Source organism: Suricata suricatta, chromosome 9 (assembly GCF_006229205.1).
Source record: "Suricata suricatta isolate VVHF042 chromosome 9, meerkat_22Aug2017_6uvM2_HiC, whole genome shotgun sequence".
In the NCBI taxonomy this organism is placed as follows: domain Eukaryota; kingdom Metazoa; phylum Chordata; class Mammalia; order Carnivora; family Herpestidae; genus Suricata; species Suricata suricatta.
Genome location: NC_043708.1, coordinates 92,291,204 through 92,317,293, shown reverse-complemented (window position 1 = coordinate 92,317,293; position 26,090 = coordinate 92,291,204). Strand labels below are relative to the sequence as shown.

The window sequence follows — 26,090 nt, the reverse complement described above, 5'->3', positions numbered from 1 at the left end:
AGAAAATCCAAATAAATGTGGACTATAAGACAATAATTTTTATATATGCCTCCCATTCCCCATCGCCATATATATACATACATATATATATATATATTTATACACAAACACACACACACAATCTGTATTTATGTCAATTCTAGTCAACAATCACATAGGATAGTGTAGTGATCAGATTCTACATGTTCTTGTTCTAGAGGTGGGTAAAGATGTTGAATAACTTTAGACTTTAAGCTAGATGTACATATTTCCAGGGGATCTGCTAAAAGAACAAATAGAGGAAATAAAAATAAAAGAAATAGAATACAGAACTTCCAATTTGGAAAAGAAAAATTTAATCCGAAGGGACAAAATAAATGGGGCAAATAGAAAGCACAGAATAAGGTAGTTGAGAGAAATCTGACTAAAACCGTAATCTCAATTACATAAAAGGACTGAGCCCTCCAAGTTAAATCACATAGATGGCCATACAACTTAAAAGTCAAGAACAGCATAAGGACATAGAAAGGTTAAAAGTAAATGGATGGAAAAAGATTTACCAGAGGAATAATGACCAAAATAATGTTAATATTTGCTGTGTAAATATTTTATATTAAGAAATACATGTAGTTAATAAAACCTTAAGGCAAAAAAAAAAAAAAGCCTTGGCATTGATAAAGAGGGTTATTACTTACTTACTACTAAAACTTTCAATCACCAGCAAGAGAGAAGACAAGAAAGTTAGGCAAATGCCCAGTCTTAGAGCCTTCTAGAACAGTGCTCCTCCAACCTGAGCTTGCATCAGGACCACCTACAGAGTTGGTTTAAATACAGTTTTCTGGGCCCCACTTCCAGAGGTATGGGCTCAGTAGGCCAGGCTTAGGTTCAAGAACGTGCAGTTTTTAACGTGTTTCCTGGACATTGCTTCTGCTGCTTGTACAGAGAACACACCTAGTATAGCAAGGATTGTACACTGGGGGCAGTGAGAGGAGGTGTGATGTCAAGAATGACTTGGGAAACTCATTGGTGATGATACCATCCGCTGAGAATAGAAAACCAAGGAGGACAGTTGTTATGCTTCATTGTGAACGGGGAGAGTGTGAAGTCTGGCAAGCCATCCAGGTAGAGACATCTCATAGCTGGTTGCATAGGGAAATCTAGAGCTCAGTAAATTGGCCTGTGCTTCCAACATCCTGTGGGTGCTACCTGAAGCGATGGGAATAGATAATTCACCCAGAGAGAGTGTGAAATGTGAGACAGTAAGAAAGACTAAAACACACCTAAGGAAAACCAGTGTTTCAGAAGCAAAATGGAACCCGAGAATGCCAATGAAACCCTAAAAGTGTAACGGAAGATAAGAGAAAAGAGTTTGAGGAACATAAGGGACTTGGGTTCAAGATGGCAAACCATGTTATCTCCTCTCCCTCTAGATGTTTTATTAAAATTGGAATGATAACAATTTTATAAGCAAACAAATATAAGAATAAGCATGGGCCAAAGAAAATAGTCTATTTCTGAAAGTAGAAAGATGGATATAAGAGTGAGGACCGATCTGTTTATCCACTGGATGAATTTTTATTGAGGTGCTGAGGTGGAGATATAGATTTGAGTAAGACAAAAAAGGGCTTTTCTCAAGGAACTCAGTGGAAATTTAACAATTTTTTAATTTTATATGTGGTAGATACTTTGCGTTCCTCTTTTCATTGAAATAAGAAATATCAAAAAAATTAAACAATTTTAGAAATTGTTAAACATTTTTTTCTGAGTTAAGCTTCTTTTTTAATTGAAGATGATTTAATCCATGTAGAAACTTTGGGAACAGTATTTCAAAAGCAAAAGAAGAATGTACATTTTAACAGTTAATTTTCCCGTGTTCTTATTAAATGTGTAACTAAAATGTCAGTGCTACTTTCGAAACAGAACACATTTGCTTTCTTTTCTTAAAAAGAACTGGTAAAAAAAAAAAAAGAACTGGTAGGTAAAGAGTCAGGTTTTGCGTTGTGGTATGTTTGTGTATATTTGTTTTTTACTTTAAGACAGAAAATAAGATGATAAGCAAACGAATAGGGAAAACATTAGAATCCAAGAGAATTTAGAAAGAGTAGGATCACTAAGAGGGCTTTTACTGATGCCCAGGCTCCAACCTTGGAACATGGGATTTAATTAGCATGCCTTGATGTCAGGGGCCCAACGTCAGTATTTTTTAAAAAAATTCCCTGGTAACTCTCCTCTGTAGCTAGTTTAGGACCACTGGTTTAGAGATAGCCTTATCTAGAAACAGATTAACTGACCAGGAGCTCTGCAAAACCTCCATGTGGGGACCCCAACACAGATCCATGGAATTAGAATCTCTGGATAATTTCTGAAATATGCACGGGTCGTGTACAGCGAGAGTGGAGAACGATGTTAATAAAGTCCAATTCCTTATGAAGCTAAACTTTTATATTAAGAGCGACTTAAAGCTCTATTTATGTTTGACGCTCCTTTTTTACCTTTGAGATATATTATTTTAATTTCTACCTTTTATCCCCAGTTTTACTTCACACACACACACACACACACACATACTCTCTCTCTCTCTCTGTCTCTCTCTCACACACACACACACACACACACACACACACACATACACACACACACACAGACGCACGCACGCACACACACTTTCCCCTTGTTTTATGGAGTTACATGAGTTTTCCTATCACCTCAAATCCTTTTCGGAATCCTGTTTGGATATAAACAGAGAGAAAAGACTAAATATTTTGTTGCTCTACCTAGAACATGATTTCTCAGCCTCTGTACAGGACATTTTGGAGCGCCGGGAGAATTCTTTGTCCTGGGGGCCTCCTGGGCTTTGCTGGATATGTAGCCGCATTCCTGGCCTTTCCCCACTAGATGCCAGTAGTGTGTTCCTGGTTGTGACAACCAAAAATCTCTCTTATCTTTGTCAAATGTCCTTTGGGAGACAAAATCGCCCCAGGTAGAGAACCACTGATTTAAAGATTGATTTCCAGTGTTTGGCCAGAAAAACAAAAAGGCTGGCAAACACCAAATGCATGTAGCATTTACTATTATTAATTTGTATCTTTTGCTTCTTAATAGCGGTCTCTCCCTTAGAGCTAATAAAGCTTTCATTTATTTTTTTCATGGGCAGTTTTGCTTATGTGTTGAAAGTGTCAAAACTGAAGAATATTACCAAACACCTCTGAAACAGCCATTCTGGTTTTTGTGAACTGAGATCATATAGATTTAAATTGCCCTGCGCCTGGATGTATTTTATCACTCTGTTTCCTAATGGTGTGTACGTCTTTGTAACATATATGCAACCAAGTCAGAGTTTTCTAAACAATTAGAATCTTACAAACATGTAGTCGCAAGTGTGATTCGGTATTTCAGGCTAAGCAAAGAAATAAACCACTATCAATGATAGACCAAATGTAGCCTCTTGGTGGCACTGTTTATTTTTATAAAAATGATACCTTGGCGCCAGAAGATGCAGCCCTTGATGCATTATGCTTTTCAGAATATGTAGTTTAAGTTCAATGAAATAAACCATTTTCAAGAGGATGCAGTTTCCATGGAAAGATGGTTGTACTGTCACTCTAACAGACTGTGATAGCTGTCTCCACACAATTTGTTTTAGGTCAGGTTGGTGCTAAGGTAAGGTTTGTAGGCTGGCGGCAGGGTGTAATTACCCAAACAAAAAGACACAGATACAGTATTGTCATCCCTGCTAATGACCACAACATTTTCTTGCTCAGTAATCTGTAACAAAAAGCCACATAAACGATCAGGTTGCATTTAAGTGCAGCACTACAGAAAAACTTGGTGGCAAAAAAATTATTTCAGCCAATTGAGTGGAAATGACAGAGAATAATACAAAGTTATCTCTGCTAGGGAGATGTGTGTTTGGAATGTCACGAACGGACAGCGCGTGGAGAAGGCCACACTTCCTTACAGGCACACTGCAATCTGTGTAAGTACATTCAGTCCCTTCAGAACATTCTGGATTCTACAATTACTTTAGAGCATTTGCTAAGCACGCATTTAAAGTAATGTCTTTGGGGGATATTCTTTTCTTTAATTTTTCTTTTGTCCCTGGAATAGAATACTGTCAGTTATCATCTGTTATATTGACATTTTTCTTCCCCCAAAGTCAATTATTTAAGCATTGTCTTCCTGATTCTTTCTTTCTGTGTCATTCTAACAATACATTTGAAAGACAATTTTAAAATTTTTTTCTTGATTACACTCACAACACACACACACACACATAGATTCAGTTTTAATGACAAGCTATTTTATAAAACAAAAAAGTTTTTTTTCTCTTGCCTTCAATTATAACCATATTTAGATGGATAAGTTCTTCATTTCCGAGTTTCTTAGTTAGGAAAAGAGAACAAAAGGTATAGCCGTACATTTATTTCCCAGTATTTAAAACAGATTTTACCTTTTGGTAGATGTACTCCAAGCATATAGGTAAGGCACTTGCATTATACCAATGGTGCTGACAGTGTTTTTTTATATTTTATTAATTGCTTTTATCATTGATGAATTGCACTGTAATATTCACAAACTCCTTTCTGGCACCAAAATCTTAATAGTGAGAGAGTTTTTCTAGAATAGAATGTGTTAAAAGCTTTGATAAAAGCTGTTCTCAAGGTTTATTTGGCACAAGAATTCCTCACATGCTCTTCAAACATGTTCATTTCTTCTTAACATGAAGCAATGTTGCTAGGACAAAGAATCTGATTTGTGTTGTTGTCTACTTCTACATAGTGTTCTAGAAATACAACAGTTGTGAGCTTTCTATGACTTGGAATAAGATTCCTTCTTCCTAAAAAGACCCTCCTTTTCTCAGGAAAAAATAGTGAAATACACATGAGACTCAAGCCCCAGATCAATACTTTAGCAATGTGGAATCATTGAACTAAAAGAAATTTTACTTGCTATTCATTAACAATACCTTCGTTGAATAGATGATAAAACTAAAATCTAGAGGAGTCTTCACCATAGCCCAAATTATGTTAATTGCCAGTGATAATTAAATCCTTGTTTTGAATTCTGTTTCCATAGTATTACCACTGCCCCTTCCGGATGACAGGGGAAGGCTGGCTTCTGTGTTGTGGAGAATATCAAGATATTCTTATCATCGATGCTAAAAGTTTGGCTGTTATTCACACTTTTATATCATCTCAGTCTCCTGACTGGATCAATTGCCTGTGCATTGTACACTCCATCAGAATTCAAGGTAATAGTTGCATCTAATGTAGCACTAAGAGAATGCATATGAAAAGATCACTTTTGAACTCTGTTGAACTGTTGGGCAAGAGTTGACAATACTTCTTTATGTTTACCTGTTGGTGGGGTTAGTTCTCTAAGCCAGATCAAGAAAACTGAGAACACCTATGCCAGTGGTTCAAGTCGTTAGGAAGTCAGCAAGAGGTCACCGTGAAATGAAAACAGGGAACTGTGTTTCCATGACCCAGTTCATTGGACATTTCAGGAGTGACAAGCAGGCGTCTGTGGTGGATTAGCAAGACTCTTGGAACTTTTGCCTTGCTTTATCTTCTAGATGTGGTAAAGAAGATAACTGGATTTCTGTAATGAGGGAACGCTGGCTCTTTACTTATTTCTGAAATATGAAAATGTAATATTGACAGTGAAATTATTCACAATGTGGTTCTGCTTTTAGTGTGCTCTATTACATGGGGGTCACTTTGAAATTTTGAAACAAAGTTAAAATTTGATCTAAAATGTTTATCAGAAAAATAATCCTAATGCTGAATATGTTCCCCATATGTAACCCTACATAATCCTTAAATGACTGTAAAATGATCTCTACAGCAACCACTCTTAACAGTGGGCAACTTTTACTTGGCCTTTATTGTTTTTACAGAAGATTCTCTCTTGGTGGTGTCAGTAGCCGGTGAGCTCAAAGTATGGGATCTCTCTTCATCTATCAACAGCATTCAGGTTGGCTTGTGAAACTCCATTCTTTGTTCTCCAATTTCAGGCATATTTATTGATTTTTAAAATTAATTACAAATGTGTTATCTGCTCATTTTTAAGAGTTCAAATAATGTAAACGTGTATACATTTTACCTCTGTGTACTTCCCCTCACTCCTCCAAAGGGCGGGCATTGATGACAACTAGACTACCCTTCCATCCTGTTCTCAGGGCATATACAAATGGTTTTATCGGCACACACACACACACACACACACACACACATACATTTTAATAACAATAAATAAATCCATCATAGAAGAATATCTTTCTGACCCTTACAACAGAAAGAAAGATCCCCTTTCTTCTGAGTGACTGTGAGCAGTGGCAAGGAGATGACTGAACAGCGGGGGTCACAGGCACTGGGAGTCCAGTAGATTCACCTGTTCCCTGCATCAGGCTATTATTTGAGGTGGTGGATGAAAAAACAGTTATCACATTTATGCTGATGATAAAATAGTTTCAGCTGCTTCATGCTCTGAGTTCTCCTTTGGAATTTCTTGGAAATTCCTAGAGGAAGCCTGGAAATTGTGCTGCCATAATGAGTCCAAGAAATACACACCAGCACCATCAGAAACATATTGTGAATATGGTATTCTAGGTGTTCTGTGTTGGCCACTCTTGGTTTTTCAAAGCACTTATTCATTTTTCATTGTTAGCAATTAATGTACTACAGTTATTTTTTAAATGTTACTTTTTTTTGCTTTATCTTTCTGCCACATCTGAAAATTTGAAACTTATTCCTATCTTTACATTCTCAGCATCCGGCCCAGTGCCCCACAGAATGCTTGTACGAATGGTTATATATGAGGAATCCTTTAATCCAAGTGGGTTTCCTGTTCATGGTTTCTTTTGTGAAGTGATTTTTTAGTTCAGGGAACTCAAAAGGAAACTGGGGTAGTTTGTTTATTTGTTTGTTTATAAAAATGGTCTGATCTACTTCTACTGTATGGGGGAGTAAGTCTGCCGGTACAGTCATGTATAAATTACCTAGAACTGGTACTAAAGTGTTCTCATTCCTTTTGAAGGAAAAACAAGATGTCTACGAGAAGGAATCCAAATTTCTTGGTTCCATGAACTGCCGGGCAATACGATTTTGCACATATACAGAGAGACTTTTATTGGTGGTGTTTTCTAAATGTTGGAAGGTATTATAAAATGACAAGATAAATGGAATTATTTGTCTTTTATGACTCACTTTTCCTCTCCTTGCACTCAGCTGTTTTGCTTCTCAGGATATTTTATGTATAAAGTAGATCCTAATTTTATTAGTAACAGACCTGAACAATAATGAGCATTTATCTCTGGATTGTTTTAAATTTTGATGCCTGAACTTTGGAATTTAAAAGCAAACTAAACATACATTGATTTTATTTATGGACTTTGTTCTTTTTCTGCATAGTTGCTATATTCGTTTTTAGGGAATATACATTCCTTTCTTATGAGTATATTCTCTGATCTCTCCAGTAAGAAAAGAAAGCTAAGTTATTATCATTTGATAGCATCTCTTTCTCTTTAATATTTCATATATAGCTGGCCCAACTAATAAAACTACACTGTCTTACTTATATGTTGATAATATATTTTTGAAGAAAAATATAAAATATATGGTCTAACAAAAGACTTCTACTGTGTGTAAACTTTTTGTGTAATACATTTTTAAAAGTTGAAGTTGGACTACCATATATAAAGCATAAAATTATATATAAATTTTGGGATTTTTGGTCTCTGTGCTTAATGGGCACATTCTGAAATAGTATAAAGCTTATTCACTAAACCTACCTAAGGATAAATCCAAAAAAATAAGTACTAGTAAAATATTATCTTGGTGCCTGAGTGTGTCCTGTTATTAATATTTAATATATTGTTGTATTAACACTGCCATCTAAATAGTCTTGATAAGCGTAATTTATCTTTCATCTCATTGGCAGATTAGATTAGAGGCTTTTGTTAATGTGCATCATTAATTTTGTTTTAGGTTTATGACTATTGTGATTTTTCCCTTCTGCGGACTGAAGTTAGCAGAAGTGGGCAGTTCTTTGCTGGTGGAGAGGTGCTCGCTGCTCACAGAATCATCATCTGGACAGAAGACGGTCACAGTTACATCTATCAGCTGCTGAACAGGTGGGCTCAGATGGGAGCGGCATACAAAACATTCAGGTAGAAAATGAACTTTGGGAGGTTTATTATGGAGAAATCCCTGCATGCCGCCCCTGATCAAAAACCAGAACAAAACAACTTTGGCACTAGAAGATTTGCTCTGGGCTGGGGAGGCTTCAGCCTTTGTATGAAACAGCAGGGGATGAAGGAATGAGGTTAAGCATGTGTAACTTGTACAGCTGGTGCTGGGTTTTCAAAAAGTCACTTGTAATTATTAACCCAACAATTTCTAACTAGAGTTTAGAAACTTGAATGGTGCCCTCCGGCTTTTGAAAGTGGGAGGAGGAAAAGAAACGAATAAAGAACCCCAAAGTTCTAAACTCTGCTTTTTATTTTTCGCCATGCAGCGGGCTTTCAAAGGGCGCACACCCTGCTGGTGGAGGCGTGCTTAGAGAGACCGTTTATCCTCACCTCCTGAGCTCTGCTTCTGTGCCCGAAACCAAGGTAACGCGAGCAGGCGGTGACTGCCTCCAAGCGGCCTCACTCCGCGTCTCAGATAAATGCTGCCTCGTCTGTAATGGAGTCAGACTTGACAACACTGAATGGAAAAATCACCACAAGTTGTCAACCAGAAAATCGAATCTAATTGTTAATGAGCACTGCAGAGAAACACTGCCTTCGAAAGATACACATTTTAAAGCTGGAGTAAACTAACTGATATATGTTTGTTACAGAAAATTATGAAAAGTAAAATTAAAAGCTCACAGTGGAGGAACTAAAATTCATGATTTTGCCACTATGAATATTCACAAGGAGTATTTTTATGTATTTACTTATTTTAATCAGAAAACTTTCAAATACTTAAAAAGATTCAGAATAGCACAATGATCACTTCTCTCCCCTCTTGCTAGATACACCACCAATTATCAACATTTTGCCATATTTATGCTCTCTTTCTCTCTCTCACTCCCTCACCCCACCACACACACACACACACACACACACATTATTCACTGATCCTTTGAAAAATGGTTTGGCAGGAAGTTATTAACATTTTGATGTGTCTACTCCAATTTTTGTTTTATCAAATGGCTTATATCCTGCTTTTTTTGAACTCCATATTATCGTTTTCACGTATGTTTAGCTATTCTTCTGGATAAATTTTCTTGCTAAAACAAATTTAATTGTGAGTCCTGGCAGAGTTGAGGATATAATTGTGTGTTTTTACTTAATTGAATTTTATCTTTGACACTCTGGGAAGCCTTGACCATTTAAAGTTATTTTATTTTAGTAGTGCTATCCAGAGTGGGATTTGTTCTTGTTGTTGTGATTGTTGACCCGTAGGCTTAGTTATCAGTTAATTATCCAAGGAGGTATTTCCTGGAGAATAAGGATTTTGGATTACTGGTGTGTCAACATGTAATTTGAAACGTTATTTTTTACGGAGTGATGGTTTGCTTAATTAGGCAGCTTAGCCGTTGGAGAACACGTAGTTCTCTGATTGTCCCTTAATACATCTGCAAGGTTTTGTTGCAAAAACTTGATTAAGAAGCTGCCAGCCAAAGATTAGAACTCTACATGCCACTGGGGCACATGTAAACTTCAGAATTGTGGCATCAAACACTATTTCAAAGGTCATTTGTGAGTGGCAATTGAGTCTCGCTTTGCTGTTGATCATAAGAGCTAACTCAGAAAAGCATTTCTAGTTATTTTGTAAAGGACCTGCATGCCCATTCTTTCAGCTCTAGAATGCACTTTTTATAAAGCAGTTTTCCCCAAAAGCTAAAATTTAAGTAGTGTCCTTTAAGATCTTCTAGTCAACTGCAAATATTAGTTTCATGAGGAAAAACACAGCAATTACAAATTAACTTTAAACAATACCAATCTTAGGGAGGCCACCTTATTTTGTTTCTCAAAGTGTGAAGACCTAGATCTATGGATCTTCTATCTGTGGATCTTCTATCAATAATTCTTAAATATTCTTTTTTTAAAAAGCATTTATTTCTGAGAGAAAGAGGACTTGTGTGAGTGAGGACAGGGGAGGGGGGGAGAGAAGGATGGAGAGAGGGAGAAAGAGACACAGAATCTGAAGATAATGACCTGAGCTGAAGTCAGTTAACCGACTGAGCCACCCAGGTGCCCCTCAACAATTCTTGTTTAGACAACCACAGTCATTTCTTCATCTGAAAAGTTGGAAATACTTGGAAAGCAGTGGAAAATGAATAGCACAATCGGAAACTTAAGGAAGCCAGTCTACCCACGCATACACCCTTGCTTGTCTTTTGTCCAGCCAGAAATTAAAGTCTGACATTAGTTTCCTTATTCAAAACATCACCAATGTTCCCTAAATATAAGATTTCTTAGTCTCTCCTGAAGATCGAAGGTAATGTTTTGATGGGGTAGGGAGAGAAGTTGGATTCGTACGATGAGCTTGGAAAAGGTGATCCTACAAATATGTGGTATTAAGTGCACTCTTCTTTAGGAACGGCACTTTAGACTTAAATCTCAGTGTTTGACCGTAACATGTTCCCAGAGATACCAATTGTGATGTTAAGATGTTAAGAGGGAGTTGTAGTAGCAAAAGGAGACTAGCCCTTCCTCTCAGTAGCTTTGTGAGAGTTTCCCAAGCTTCCAGTCACAGCAGGTGATCACTGAGGCCTGTGGCAGGGGTCCTGGGTGTTGAGACGAGGTCCTGGCCTTCCAGGGTCTTAGCTCTGGAGGAACTCTGCAGGGCTGAGGTAAGAGTGGTTGGGACAGAGACGGCCTGAGGACTTCATGTAAGGAACTGGGTGCATAAACTGAGAGTAATAAAAATGATGATGAGGGGTAATTTTTTTGAGTCCTTATTATTATCAAATATATACACTACATGTGTATTTTTGATAATTTACATGCATTCCCACCCTGGCCTCACTCTGCAAATCATGTTCAGAGATGTTAATTCCTAGGATTTGAACCTAGGCAGTTTGGCCTGAGTCTGGGAGTTGGACTTTGGAGCAAGTTTTGTGCTTGTTCTGAAAAGTGGATAAGAATGGTTAATATGTACTGAATATGTACCAAATCCAGGACACCCACCATTCTAAGCACCGCACCTTTAACAATTCATTAATCCTGACAGCAATCCCATAGAGTAGGTGCTTGGCATCTCTCTTTTTAATGTTTATTTATTAATTTTGAGAGCAAGACAGCGAGAGAGAGAGAGAGAGAGAGAGCGCGCGAGCCGGTGAGGGCCAGTGAGAGAGGGAGAGGGAGGATCCCCAGCAGGCTCCCTGCTGTTGGCGCGGAGCCTGTTGTGGAGCTCAGTCCCGTCAGCCTTGAGGTTATGGCTCGAGCCACAGTCAGGAGTCAGATGCTTAACCAACTAAGCCACCCAGGCTCCCTGAGAATTCACTCTTACGGACTATTTGATTCCCTCTTGGAGGGCGGGTGTGCCTTGTGGTACATACCAGGCACTATGACAAATAATCAGAGTTCACATGGTAAGGGCTCTGAGGGGAGGGTCCAGGTGAACAGAGTAACTAGAGGGAACACTGCGAAGGCGAGGGCAGAGGCCACAAGGAGTGTGGGCTCGCATGAGCTGCCCGGGCAAAGGAAGCGTGCTGCTGCCACCAACTCCAGGAAACACATAACCACCCAGTCTCTCTGTCTCAAAATCATGAGGGAGTTGGACTAGTCTGTTCTTAGGTTCCTCAAGGTCAAGAGAGTTTGAGCAGCTAGTTCGCCAGTTTACCCAAATTGTATCAACACAATTTCTAACACCTCCAAAAGTGATGGTGTGAGAAGTATTAAGACCTGAAAGTGCCTTCTAAATCTGTAGAAACAACTTCCTAGGAACTGTTTTCTCCTCTGCAATGCTCCCATGTTGGGGGATGACCATTGCATGCTCTTGGATTCCTTTCTTATTCACTTCCTGTCTTAGTTTTCTTCTCTTCATGACAGGAATAACAGCAGCGTTTACTTACTCTGTAGCTTTATTGTGAGGATTAAATACAGCGATGCTTTGGCCTTTACTATTCTCCACAGATACATTATAGAATTTTTCCAATAATACATCAGAGTCCTGACCTTCAAGCGTGTTTTCTGATGAGGAACTATCACTTTCTTAGGCTTCTTTACTTCTAGCACCAGCAGTTGGCTTTCTTTCCAGGGTGCCTTTTATTTGTACATCAAAAGAAGTTTTTGTTTTTACAATCACTTTATCTTTTGATCCCTTGTGCATAATCTCTATATGCAAGTCTGCCCAAAGAACATCTACATTGCACTGAGGCACTAGAGAGATCCTAGACTCATTACACTAGTAAAGGTATTTCTTCCAGAACTCTGGTGCCCAATATTCATACTCTGCCTCAGAAAAATTAACGTTATGTACGTAAATATATAATATCTTGACGTAAACTATAACTATATATTTACTTATATTAGCATTTATTTGTTTACTTATTTGTATGTAACAGACTCATTTTTATTTCTGACCTCTTAGAATATTTAAAATAAAATATATTAAATCTGTAAAGTAGTTAATAGAAAGTTGAAAGCATACTAATCACACAAAATTACCATACATATATTAGTTGCTATTTTAACTGACAGCTGGAGCTGAACAGACCATAAAGAAATCAGGCCTCCTTAGTGGACAGTAGAGTATGGTCATGAAGGCATGGACTCTTGAGTCTGAACTGTTGGACTCATAAGCACATTGGACCCATTATCACTTTAGGTAAATCAACCTCTGCACTCTCAGTTTATTCATCTGGGAAATGGAGACCATGATAGTGCCAACTTCACAGAATTATTGTGAGGATTATTTAGCGAAATGGATGTAAAGCACCTAATAATAGTATGTGTAATGCAGACACAGAACATGTTAAGTAAAGGTTAAATATTCTTATTAACTCTCTGAAGTCTAGCTGATGACTTTGCTTCTTCCTTTATAAAAACTTTTTTGTCTTGAGTAAGAGATTATTTCACTTAAGTTACCTGAAACTTCTGAAAGAGCAGGAAACAATACAGTTAATCTATGAAGTCTTGTGCCTCCATTTGAAAACAGTGGTTATCATTTTGTATTTAGATCTTTTTTTTCTACATAAAAGCTAACCTTCTGTTTTGGACCAGGGGCTCTCCTTTGTTATGGGCTACATGAATGAAAGGAAAGAGCCTTTTTATCAGATACTATTCTCTGGAGAAGTCTCAGGAAGAATTACTTTGTGGCACATCCCTGATGTTCCTGTGTCCAAGTTTGATGGTTCTCCTAGAGGTAAGACAGTTTCTAATCTACTTCTAATCACATGTCTTCTGGGAGCTAGTTTATAATTAACTCAGTGTTTTTCTCATTTGAGTAACATGAAGGTACAAGTAAGACAAATTTTCTCATGTACCACACTATGCGTTAGATGCCAACATAAAAGGATGCATAAACATGATGTTTATAAATCTTGTACAACAATGCAACTGATATAATTCAAATTAACATCAATTTAACAGGAATTATGTTTTACTCGAATGAAATGGATGCTTGCAATATGGATGTAGGATAGGTTGATACGCTATACTCATGTTTTTGAATTTGTCATGCCCATGTCCTGTACTCTGTTGGCATTATTACAGCTGCTTGAAATGGCAGGAACAGATAGAAACTTGGCCAGCAAACCATGTGGCTCTTTGAATGATTAGATGCTTTAGCATTTGCTTATTTTCATTTTTCTTAGAATACAAAACTGAAATCACTAAAGGAAACATTATCGTGGAGAATCTTCAGGCTCTTGAGACTTGGGTATTCCAAATAGAGGAAGTCTGTCTTAATCTTTTTCTCTTATTCCCAAATCATTAAGTCATCTCTGAATCACTGTCGGAGGCACAGCAGAAACAAGGTCCTCAATATTTGAATTCCAAAGCACAAGCTTCCATTACTTAACAAATCACTGGCTTAATTTTCTGTGTCTTTGGCCCAAATGTTTTCAAAACGGTTCCTAATAGTCTTAGGTTAATAAGAAAATGGTTAAAAAATAGATTTAGAACTTTGTATGGTGTATGGAAAAGATTTTTAGATTTTCAATATTAAGCATTAAAATGTATACCGTGCCCCTGCTAAGGCCACGGTGGCCCTAGGATTTCTCCCGTATGTTCCACTGCCAGCAGCGGGATTAAGGAAGCATTCAGGTAATTCTTTATAATTAGAACCTTGACATCTATGACAACTCTTGATGCTTATCTAAGGTTTGGGCTCTAGGTTTTTCATAGTCACTGTGGCATGTATACTTCAAGATTAAGGGTTCTTTCATAGAGAAGTAGGTTGGCTTTGACTCACCTTCTCTCCAAGCCTCTCTTCCTTCCTGAGCCTCCTTGAGGCTCAGTTCTAATGCTTGGGCAGTGAGCTCTACAGAATGATAACTAGTGCTCTGAGTAATTCATAGATATTTGCCTGGGGGCTGGGGATGATTTTGAGATACTCATGCCCTTAATATTTAAGGAATATATTTCTTCCATTTTCCTCACACAACTAATAGACCCTCAGTTTTCCTTCTTAACAGTGCTGAGACAAATAAAGAACTCAGGAGACTGGACCACTGCTTTACATCCAACAAGAGTTTCTCCGTTCTTTTCAGTTGACGTAGGTCTAAAATGAATGCACTAATACACCTGTTCTTCTGAGGCTCCTTGAAGGACAGAGGACCAATGAGATAGTATCTTGAGTAAAGACAGTAGAAGGCAGGAGAACTTTCCTGCATATAGCCCACTGTTAGGATGGCAACAGAGCCTCTGTGGACCCCAAGGGATGGTGCTTTGATAACAGTTCCATGTCTATGATAAATTTATAAGCCAAATTTTCCCTTTTTGTGTGTTTTCCGTTTAGAAATTCCAATAACTGCCACCTGGACCCTTCAAGATAATTTTGATAAGCATCATACCATGAGTATTATCGACCATGTCTCTGGGGCTGGAACAGTGGTAGTCACTTCATCAGAGTATATTTCAAGTCTTGATAAACTAATATGTGGCTGCGAAGATGGGACCATTTTTATTACCCAGGCTTTGAATGCTGCCAAAGCAGGACTTCTAGAAGGCGGTTCTTTATTAAAAGGTCATTGAATTTTATTTAACCCTATTTATTTAAGCTTCATCTTTAACAAGCTGTACTAAGAAGATTGCCAAAGCTTAAAAAATTTGCTGACATTTGCTAATTAATGTGTACATATTTTAATGTTAAAATAAAACACAAAACTTGTTTTTTTTTAAATCAAATGGAGGGTTATACAATGAGAAAATATGTTTCTCTTCTTCCTTGATCTTTGTGCTCCCTTCACTGAAGGCAACTGCTAATAAGTTTTTTATATCCTTCTTAAAATTTTCTCTGCATATACAAGTATATGCATTTGTTTCATTATATTATACAAATGGAGGCATATTCTATACACTTTACCAAAATACCCTGAAACATATCTTAATAAAATATTTTGGAGCACATTCTTTATGAATTCATTTGAAATGACTAATAATAATCAAATTTTCATTTAAAAAATCTATTAAAGGATGTTTCAGTTTTTATTTGGCTATGAGAGAAAATGCTGAGTTAGCCATCTTTGCACATATATGTGGTCATACCTGTAGTATTCATTTGCAGGAGTAGAACTACTGGATCAACACTTAAGAATATTTTTAATTTTGAAAATTTAGTAAAATGTTCTCCAAAGAACATCTGTGTACATGTGTGTCCACTAACAGCCTATGAAAATGCCTTTGCCCCCCACACCTTAGCCAACTTTGTGTGTTGTTAAACATTTTAGTATTTGCCAATCAGAACAAAATGGTATCTTCCTGTTTTAATTTTTATTTCTTTGTTAATGAAATATAAATATGTTCTTATATATTTTTGTGCATTTACAGTGAATACCTATTAAATAAAGACTATTATGCAGTAAGTTATCTTATGTAAAGGAAGGAAAATGCAGGAAGTGATTGAGATTTTGGTATGTGTAGATGTCTGATATTTTTTAATGCATGGGTCCTGCTAGACTGTAAGGTCTAGAGAGATAAGGCCAAGTCTCAGTTTTGAAGACACACCTTGTTACACTGCCTACTACTGTTCTCAGCTGACTTTGGCTACTTACTAAATGTTACTAACTTGTTTTCAGTGATTGCCTAGAAGAGAGGAGTGAATAGCAATGAACCGAGGAGAATACTGCTCCTCGGCTCAATGGCTGCTCTTAAAAGTTAGTGAAAAAGCTTAAGACCTTACCACTTTCTACCTAGGATGATTTTTCTTATCCAGATAACAAACAGAAATCTACATTTGACTTGAATATCTGAATGAATATTTATCTTGGAAGGGGCGCCTGGGTGGCTCAGTCAGTTAAGCATCAGACTTCGGCTCAGGTCATGATCTCACAGTCCATGGGGTCAAGCCTCACATCGGGCTCTGTGCTGACAGCTCAGAGCCTGGAGCCTGCTTCAGATTCTGTTTCTCCCTCTCTCTCTCTCAAAATAAAAATAAAGACATAAAAAAATTTAAAAAAATATTTATCTTGGTTTGCTAAGGGGATATACAGTGAGCATGTGCCCCCTGGAAGTGAAATAACTAATGATTCTTTAATCGAAGTAATAATGATTCTTTAGGACTCTTTCAATTTGGGAAAAGAGGGTTTGTGGTCTGTGGTCTTCTCCAATTTTTTTCTTTTTTTTTTTTTTTTTTAGTTTTAGCTTTAGCTGATAATGAAGTAAGAGGCTGTATGGAAACAGAGTGTCAGTAGTTCTATGTTCTGTACAGCTATGGTATGCAATAGCCACATCCTTACCAAGTGCCAGTGCTTGGAAACAGCGGACATTAGCTTATTTATTCTACACAACAGTCTAGTGTGAAATAAGTGCTACTGTTGTCCCAAGGTTGTCAGATGCAGAACCTGTGGCTTAGAGGGGAAAAGCAACTTGTCATGGTGACCCCGCCAGTAAGTGACAAACCTAGAAAACCAAAGCATTCGTGTATGTAATAGCAAAGCTATGCCCTTAAACATTATGCTGTGCTTTTTCACCCCTGGATTCAGGTCATGTAACTTCTCTGGGCCTCAGATACTCTTTCTGTAAAACAAAGAGGTAGAACTAGATAATCTCTAATATTTTTTGAGGCAAAAATATTCTGTGAAACTTTGCTTTTCTCATATACTAGACTTGATTATGCTTACTGATAGGGCAGCAGTGATGTTCTGAGATTAATTTTTGTCGAAGCTAAATGGATGAATTATTCACTCTCTTAGAGCAGCCTTTGCTATTTGATGGCACTGGAACTGGTAACTTGCTAACATCCTTAAAGAACTTGAAGACTTTGAACTAATGGCTTTAGTGCTTCATCAAAAGCATGATGTAGCTTATGAGGAGACACTTGCATTTTGAAATCATCCAAGGATTGGTCATTAATTTTTTTTTTTTTAGCAAACTGCTTATCTTGGTTAAATTTTATAAAATAAAACTTTAACACTTAATTTCTTGAGCAAAAATAATTTTTTCATTATTTGGTGTTTGGTTGTTTTCCAGATTGCCTTCCTCACAAAGTGCTCAAAGGCCATCACCAAAGCGTTACTTCATTACTTTACCCGCATGGTCTCTCTTCAAAATTAGACCAAAGCTGGCTTGTGTCTGGGGACCAGGACTCATGTGTCATCTTGTGGAATATCTTTACTGAAGAAATTTTGCATAAATTCTTTTTGGAGGCTGGTCCAGTAACATGTCTTTTGATGTCACCAGAGAACTTCAGAGTAAGTTAACACAAACAGAAAAATACAACATAATTTCTTTTTTATTTACTTTGAGAGGGAGCATGTGAGCTAGGGTAGGACAGAGAGAAGGAGAGGGAGAATCCTAAGCAGGCTTCATGTTGTCAGCACAGAGTTTGACTGGGGCTCAGACTCACAAACCATGAGATTATGACCTGAGTGGAAATCAAGTCAGATGCTTAACTGACTGAACCATCCAGGTCCCCCTAACTTAAAGGTTATATAACATTTCAGAATGTTTAAAAAATGTAAAGAAAATTAACCCATGGTCCCACAGAAAAGTTCTAGGTACCCTTACTACAACTGGGTAAATTTTATGAAATCGTTTCTAATTTTTTATATGCATTTTACTCTTATTACAGCATATGCAAATAATTTGATTGTAAAGTGAAGATTTTGTTAATTCTGACTTTAGAAGAGTCTCTTAATTCTCTTACTTTGTCTCCCCCCAATTCTTTATCTTAATTTTAAATTTAATTTAAACAATTTTTGTTATTATTTTTTAAATGTTTATTGTATTTTTGAGAGAGAGAGAGAGAGAGAGAGAGAGAATATGCATGTGCAAGAGCAGGGAAGGGGCAGAGAGAGATGGGGACAGAGGACCCAAAGCAGGGCTCTGTGCTGACAGCAAAGAGCCCAATGCAAGGCTCAAACTCCTCAGTTATGAGATCATAACCTAAGCCAAAGTGAGAAGCTTAACCGACTGAGCCACCCGGGAACCCCTTATTAATATTTTAAAGAAAATATATTGACATTCAATATAGAAACAATTCATATACGTAGAAATCTATACATTAGAAAATAACTTTTGCCTTCAATAATTTACTTTTATAACAATACTGATAGTTAGATTTTCTTTTTCTTAAATAGATTTTTGTTTGCTCTCTTTCATTTGTTTAACAAATACACAGCTTTAACAAATTTCTGAGCATCTACCTTGCGCAGGACAAAAGGAGGTATTCACAGATATAATTTTCTTATGCAATATAAACTTAACTTCAGCTTCCATAAAGCTGACATCTTCTGTTAAAATATGGATGATTAACTTTTGAGTTTACTGAGTTTTTCAATTAGTTGATTGACTTGCCAAAATTATTTCTCTGTAGTATTTAAAAATTCAGCTGCAAAGTAAACTCAGAGAACACTTACACTGTGTTTTTGTAGTAAGGTACAATGAAAAAAATAAATCAGTGAAATAAACTTAAGGGACAAAAAAAAAAGGCTTCCATATGGTGATCTGGGATACTTTGATATGTCTTTTATTCCTGAAGTTCCCTCCTTTAACCATTTTTTCCCCCTCAGAGCTCCAAGACAGTAGTCAAATCCTGACTCTTTTTACTTTTCCCTCAGTCATAGATGACTTAATTCCAAGACCGTAACTCATTGAAACCAAGCCAAATAAAAGGGGTTTTACTGAAAGGGCATGAGAGGCAGTAGTTTAGATATATAAGACAAAACATTACAGCAAGGACTCTGTGCAATTTGAACTTATATTCAGAAACGAAGGTTACCCTTCAAGTCTCCTATCCAAAGGAGTGTGTTTTCTGTGATTGCTCCTTTTTTTGTATTTTTTATTTTTGAGAGCGAGAGAACAGGAGCGGGACAGAGAGAGGGACAGAGGATCCAGAGTGGGCTCTGTGTGCCGACTCAAACACGTGAACCATGAAATCATGACCTGAGACTAAGTTAGACACTTAGCCACTGAGCCACCCAGGTGCCCCTTGTGATGACTTCTTTCTCTTGCTTCTTCCTATGACCTCTTTTAACTTTACAATTTCAAATCTGTAGAAAAGAGAACCTGATTGTCCTAGTGTGCATCTCTAGTGTACGTCTACCTCTGGCGATAGGACCTACGTTCACGTGTTGCGTGTATGTTCACATGTTGTGTAGAAGTATAATCTTCCTGAAGTACATTGGGCTCTATAGTCCCTAGAATAGAGCTCTAGAAGTTGTGGGTTGTGCTGGTTCTCTAACAGGTAGTAGTAGGGAGGCAATGCCATCTGCCTTATTCTACAAGTCCGAGTTCCTCATAACACAGCTGCCATTTTGTGATTTTCCCCACCTCAGGATTTCTGTAGTCTCCTACTTAAGAAAAATAACTTGCTCCCCATCACCCCACAGAAAGAGGTCAGAAATGGGCATAGGGATATTCTCAAGGGATCCGAACAGAAGCTTTAAACACAGCAGCTGAAACCCTGGCTAGGTGCCATAGTAAAGACAGGACCATCCGCATAGCAACCATGGTTAGAGAAGAAACAAAGAGGTGGAAGAGTCACTACCTGCTCCCTCTCTCTCCCTCACCCCACGCCACCCACCCCCAGTCATGGACTGACTAACACATGGCCCCCTTGGTGAGGCACAGACCTGCCCTGCAAACTCCTCCCAGATTAGCCTCACAGCTACCAGCATGGATGGATGGTCTTTGTCCTAAACTGCGTTCAAGGTAACCACATGCTGACTTTTTTAAAACTATCTTAAGAATCTTTGTCCTGTGAGCCTATTTTTGGTCCTTGTATCTTTGAAGCTGTGCATTCAGTTGGAACTATCTAATGCTTACCTCTTTTAGATTGTGTCTACACTGAGTTTCCTGTTTGGATTAGAATCTGAATAGTTCTGGGAACAGCACCAAATCACATTCTGAGGCTCTAAGTGGAAAATATCAGCTCATGATACCCTTGGGCCTAAGCTTGTGTCTACAAATAGCTTCTTTTTGGGGCAACAAATTAGTTCTGGGGTTTATTTTATTCTGCATTATTTCCGATGTCTGCCTCACTGCCTGAATTTGCTGAGTGATGGTCAAATTCTTCATTTATCTTATAAGTAGATTTGGCTTGGAATTCTTTTTCACTTGTGTCTCTTGACTTTCCTAATAAGTTGTTGAGTTTAAAATCGACTTGGTGTTTAAAGCCCCTCTTTACAGTGTTATGTAAAGAGGTCCTGTAGAAAACAGAAATGTCACTTTCTGAATGGTGTTTTTTTTTGTAACTTTATTTTTTATTTTTTTTTAGAATATAACACTATTTTTTTAACATATGCACTTATTTTCCATCATTTACAATATAGTAGTTACAAAGACACTACAAATGGATAAGCAAAGTAAAAAATCAGAACCCCAACTTCTGTTTCATGTAATTAGACTTATACAGAAATTAGAAGGTTAAGTACCAACTAGTTAATCACCTAATTTCACAGCTATCTGAAGTGGCAGTCGTTATACAGCAGCTTATCTATGATACATTCAAGATACATGATACAATTTATTACTTGCCCATAAGCTAAAACACAGCCTGCTTAATACCTTTCCTTAAATTCCACCTCTATACTACAATATACTTGAGATCCATGCATAAAAGTAGCTACCTTTTATATATGTACTGAATGCTGTTTAAACAAAATATTTTTATGTCACAAGGGGGGAATTCCTGATTTAATTTTAAGGAAAGCATTTGATTATTTACTTACAGATAACTCTGTTTTGTTTTATTTTGCCATAGCTAAGAAGTGATCAGGTGATCTGCTGTGTGTGCAGTGACCATTCAGTGGCTCTCCTTCACCTTGAGGGGAAAAGGTGCCTCCTGCATGCCCGGAAGCACCTTTTCCCTGTGAGGATGATAAAATGGCACCCAGTTGAGAACTTTCTCATCGTTGGATGTGCTGATGACTCCGCTTACATCTGGGAAATTGAAACAGGTAAGTTGGAACTTCACACCTTTGATTCTTTACATATTTATGCATCAAAGCATGTGGCTGGGAGGAGAGTTCCAGAGAATACATGGTGACCGCCTCACTGCTTTAACCCTTGGCTGGGATGCATTTAACGGCTCTGGTTGAAGGCATGTGTGGGAAATAAAACACAGTGGCCCAAGTCAGATCGTGGCCAGCTGAGGATTAGCTGACAGAGCACTGCACAGGAATGAGCCGGATATTTCTGGAAGCTATAAATAAAAACATAAGTTATCTACTTTAATTATTAACAAGAGAGACATGTAGTGTCCTACTAGTCTCAAATTATCATTAAATTCTGCCTTCTTCAGCATACTCACGATCTCAGCAACATTTTGAGCTAATTGATGATCAGTTATAATGGAATATAATTAATTACCAAAATCCAAAAAGTTGAGTCAGGGAAACTGAAAACTGAGTGGCTCAACTGAACTTTTGATGTTGTCCTATGGAGAATGTATGGTTTGAACTTTAAAGTTAACAAAAAACGGTTTACTGTATAACATAAGATTGAGAGTAACATATTTCAGCCAGATGCTGGGAACTTATCAAATAAGGCGAGGCAATTAATGAGCGTGAGTCAGGGGGTGTGCTTGCGAGTACAGTTCACTGAAGCCATAGCATGATATTTATTGATGACTCAGTGCTGGTTTTGTGTTGGGTGTTATTAACAGGCTGGATAGTTTATAATATTATAGTTTAGAGTCATACTTCTCCAGAATAATTGCTATTTTCTTTACATTTGACTTTCATGCGTTAATGATGATGACTAATGTACTGGTGTTCTGTCTTACGTTTGCTCCTTGCTGTACAGCTCTGATGGCCTTCCAGATTCATTTCCCTTCGATTATCACAGCTTCTAGGGTAGGTGGAGGAGGTTTTATTCCCCATTTTATGGATGAGGAATTTGTAACTCCAATTTGTACATGTGCAAGATTACATTGCTAATAAGCGGTGAACCAATATGAAGGCCCTGTCTTTCTTGGCACAACATGCACCGAATTAGAAGAGTTTTCAAATTCTTAGGTAGTCTGTCAACCTGAGTGACAATTGAGTATAATGGATAAAATGAGCTCCAAAGCCTGGGTTTGCTTCCAGGACCTGCTGACAAAGGCTGGCCTGAGGCAATAACTTGGTTTCACTGCATGTCAGTTTCTTCATCTATGAAATGGGAGTAATGATACCACCTTCCTGTCAGGATTAAATTAACTAATACTGACCATGCTTGTAAACAGTGCCAATAGGTGCTAAGTCCTTAGTAATAGTTAACTATTATTAATATGGCCAAAGAATGCAGTAAAATCTTGATTTCTGCTTCTGGAATCTAAGTTTGTAAAACATGTGCACTTATAAATGTGTGCAATTGCATTGTCTTCAATTGTGAAATTGTGAATACTTGCTAAAAACCTATTTTCCCTAGAAAATAGAATCTAGTGAGAAAAAAGACATTTCTGGGCACTGACACGTGTTTATAGTTCCAATGCCCCATCAGGCTCTCAGCCTATGCAGCTTTTTATTTCTGTAATTTTTGATGGGGTGGGTGGTAAAGGGGGGAAGCCAAACCACTAGTACTTCTTGAAACTGTATTTTTCCCCCAATATATTTTAATTTTATTATTTATTTTTATACTCCCTAATCCATAACCACATATTGTAGAACATTTGAAAAATACAGAAAATAAAGAAAAACAGATACTCCTATCCCACTGCCTAAAGTTAACTGCTATTAATATTTTGATCTGCTTTCTGTCAGACATCTTTCTATGTCCATAAATAGATGCCTATATTGTGTTTCAGTTATGGTCTTAGCAGAAAATTGAATCTAAGCCAGGTAGGTCAAATGAAGAGACTTTAATGAAAAGACTATGGCTAGGACTTAGGGAACAGATAAGGAATGGATAGTGAGGATCCCATCACCCGGACACTGGTAGTGTCAGGAAGTCTTATCACTTCCCTAGGGCTGAAGCAACAAGAGGAGAAAATAGTGTTAGTGGAATCCTGTGAGCGTCAAAGCCACGGAGGAGTGGTCATCCATTCCCCAAAGTCATGTATGACAAACTCCTCTTCCCAGAGATGCAGGACTGAGACAAAGAAAGAGTTGGAAGAAATTCTTTTCTTTCTCCCTCCGCAATCCCATTCATTAGTGTGATACAACTGCAAGTCGGAGAGCATTCAGTTCTAGGCATTAGCCCGTGGCTCAGAGTAGACACAGAGAAGTAGGCAAAGAGTGGAATAATTGTCAATGGACAGAAATTGGTATTGTTGCCACTATGGACACACTATACTTCAACTTGGAAATCTTCTATAGTTGGTCATGTAAATTTTTTCCTTTAAAAAGAAAAAGTTTGCTTTAGAATTTCCATATTAGAGGTCCCAGGGGGGCTCTGTCTAAACATCTGACTCTTGGTTTCGGCTTGGGTCATGATCTCATGGTTCATGGGTTTTGTTTGAGCCCTGCATCAGGCTCCGTCCTGACAGCATGGAGCCTACGTGGGAGTCTCTCTCTGCCCCTCTGCCCCTCCTCCACTCACTCTCTCTGTCTCTCTCTCAAAATAAAGAAACTTAAAAAATAAAATAGACTTTCCATATTGAATCGTGTGTACATGTTTAGTTTCAAATAAAACTATGAAATATTTGTTTCAAATGAGACTGTGAGGCTATCTCATGCTTATCTACATTAATACTTCCTAAACAACCTTAACTCAACCTTCACTCAATAATTGGTGAAAATATTACTAACCATTATATAAATGCCTTCACATTTGTGATGTGTCTCATCAGTTTTTCAAAATATCCTGCCATTAGCAGTTTCATTTGAGTTCCCAACACTGTTCACGTGGCTAACACCCTAAATTTCCTCACCAGGCTCATCCTTTCTGGAAAAGTTTATGTTGTTTCCTTTTAGTCTGTGTCTGGTATTTATTGGCTTTGTTTGGGGTTGCCTTTAACCTCTGCAATTCCAGTTTTGTTTAAAATAAAATGAACTACTTTTTCTTTCCCTGTCTGGATTTCATCTGGCTACAATACTTCCAACATCTTCACTGTGCTAGATTTCTGTTGTATCATTTCTCTGTAGAAGTGGGAAAATCCACGATCAGGAAGCTTTTCCATTTATAGTTTCATAAAATTAGTGGAAAAATACCAGCTAAGGCCAAAACAGTTAGGCTGAAAAGAGGCCTATGAGGCTATAGAACATGCTTGCTCAGTGATGTTTGTGGCTGGATACATAAATGAATGCATGAACTAAAACATTTTCTTGGAGCTTAGTAGACTGAGTAAAAATGAGTTTACCTTAACATTGGCCTGTGTAGTGGCTCTTAGATCATGGATGCCCAACTGTAGGTAGCTTTCTCCTCCAAGTCTCCCCTACAGTTTCTGGAGTTCATGGGGCCTGTCTCATCTCCTCAGGCTTAAGTCTGTGTATTTTCTACTCCAGGCAGTTTTCCTGGGTCTTCCCCTTTTAGCTTTGCCAGAAGGTTCACACTTAGTTCCATGTGTAAACAAACGTACTCCGTGCTCCATTTCCCCAGTACTCTGCCTCCTCTAAATACATGAAGGCAGGATAAATTGACAATAAGGCATTTTCCAACCAGGTCTTTCAGTAATAGAGCAACTCCAGAGCTCATAGAGAGGAAGTAGGGGTCAGTGGAATACAGGTTTATGGGAAGGGGCCCAGAAAAAAAAAGGCAGGGGAAGGGGACTGAGGTGAAAAGTGAATCAGTCTCAACTGTGCCAGAAGTCTACTTTGGTGGAAGGTCAAGGGTGGTGTATAAGTCAGTCCCTGCACCATCTTCCCCATGTGTGAAGGATAGAATATGAACTTTTGAGTTTTTCACAATTCTTTAAAACAGCCTATTTTCACTTTATTCATGTATTTATTCTCTGGGGTAAGATGCACATGTATATTCTAGAGCGACGTGTCCCCATTCCTATTTTATCTTGAAACTGTAACAAGTGTCTCTTGCTGTGACCGGTGGCATAGTAGGATGCGTGCCAGGGTAAGGTTTGGAGCATAGGTGGGCATGCTCATCCCTGGGGAGGCAAACAACCAAAGCAGGGAAGTTTTTATGTAACAGTGAAGGCCCTCACCTTCTGGCTAAAAATGCAGCACTGCCAGGTTGGGAGTGATGAGGGCATCTAGTTTCTCTTATTGATTTGCCAGATGTCCCATGATGTTTAGGCCTGATTAGGAAGGGAAAAAAATTGGAGGTGTCATTTTGATTAATATTTGAGCTCCCGCAATGTGTTTGGCACTGACAACTCCGGGCGGCTTTGTCACCCTCATTGCTGTGAGACACAATAGGGATCATGTAATACTGATTTTGTTTCCCTAAAATATACACCAGAAATAAATCTCAGCTCTGAGCTCATTATTCTTTTAAGAATTGAATTTAAAATAATTCTGAGGACTTTTCTGTTCATTGTACCAGATTTACATAACAGAACACTTGTGTAATGAATTTCTCATGTGTTACTAATATAACTTGTTATTATTCTTGAAGGTCTTCTGTTAAGCTT

General features: G+C 37.8%; 1 protein-coding gene across 1 annotated transcript in view; it reads left to right on the top strand.

The window, feature by feature from the left end:
• The window catches only part of WDR72 (WD repeat domain 72), a 207,942-nt gene that overhangs the window by 22,020 nt on the left and 159,832 nt on the right, over window positions 1-26,090 (top strand). The window contains exons 6-15 of the mRNA XM_029952820.1: window positions 3,877-3,955; window positions 5,056-5,230; window positions 5,879-5,955; window positions 7,018-7,137; window positions 7,968-8,113; window positions 8,497-8,593; window positions 13,202-13,343; window positions 14,940-15,167; window positions 17,612-17,832; window positions 21,345-21,540. Coding sequence (XP_029808680.1) covers window positions 3,877-3,955; window positions 5,056-5,230; window positions 5,879-5,955; window positions 7,018-7,137; window positions 7,968-8,113; window positions 8,497-8,593; window positions 13,202-13,343; window positions 14,940-15,167; window positions 17,612-17,832; window positions 21,345-21,540 — 1,481 coding nt within the window. The remainder of the gene's footprint in view (window positions 1-3,876; window positions 3,956-5,055; window positions 5,231-5,878; window positions 5,956-7,017; window positions 7,138-7,967; window positions 8,114-8,496; window positions 8,594-13,201; window positions 13,344-14,939; window positions 15,168-17,611; window positions 17,833-21,344; window positions 21,541-26,090) is intronic.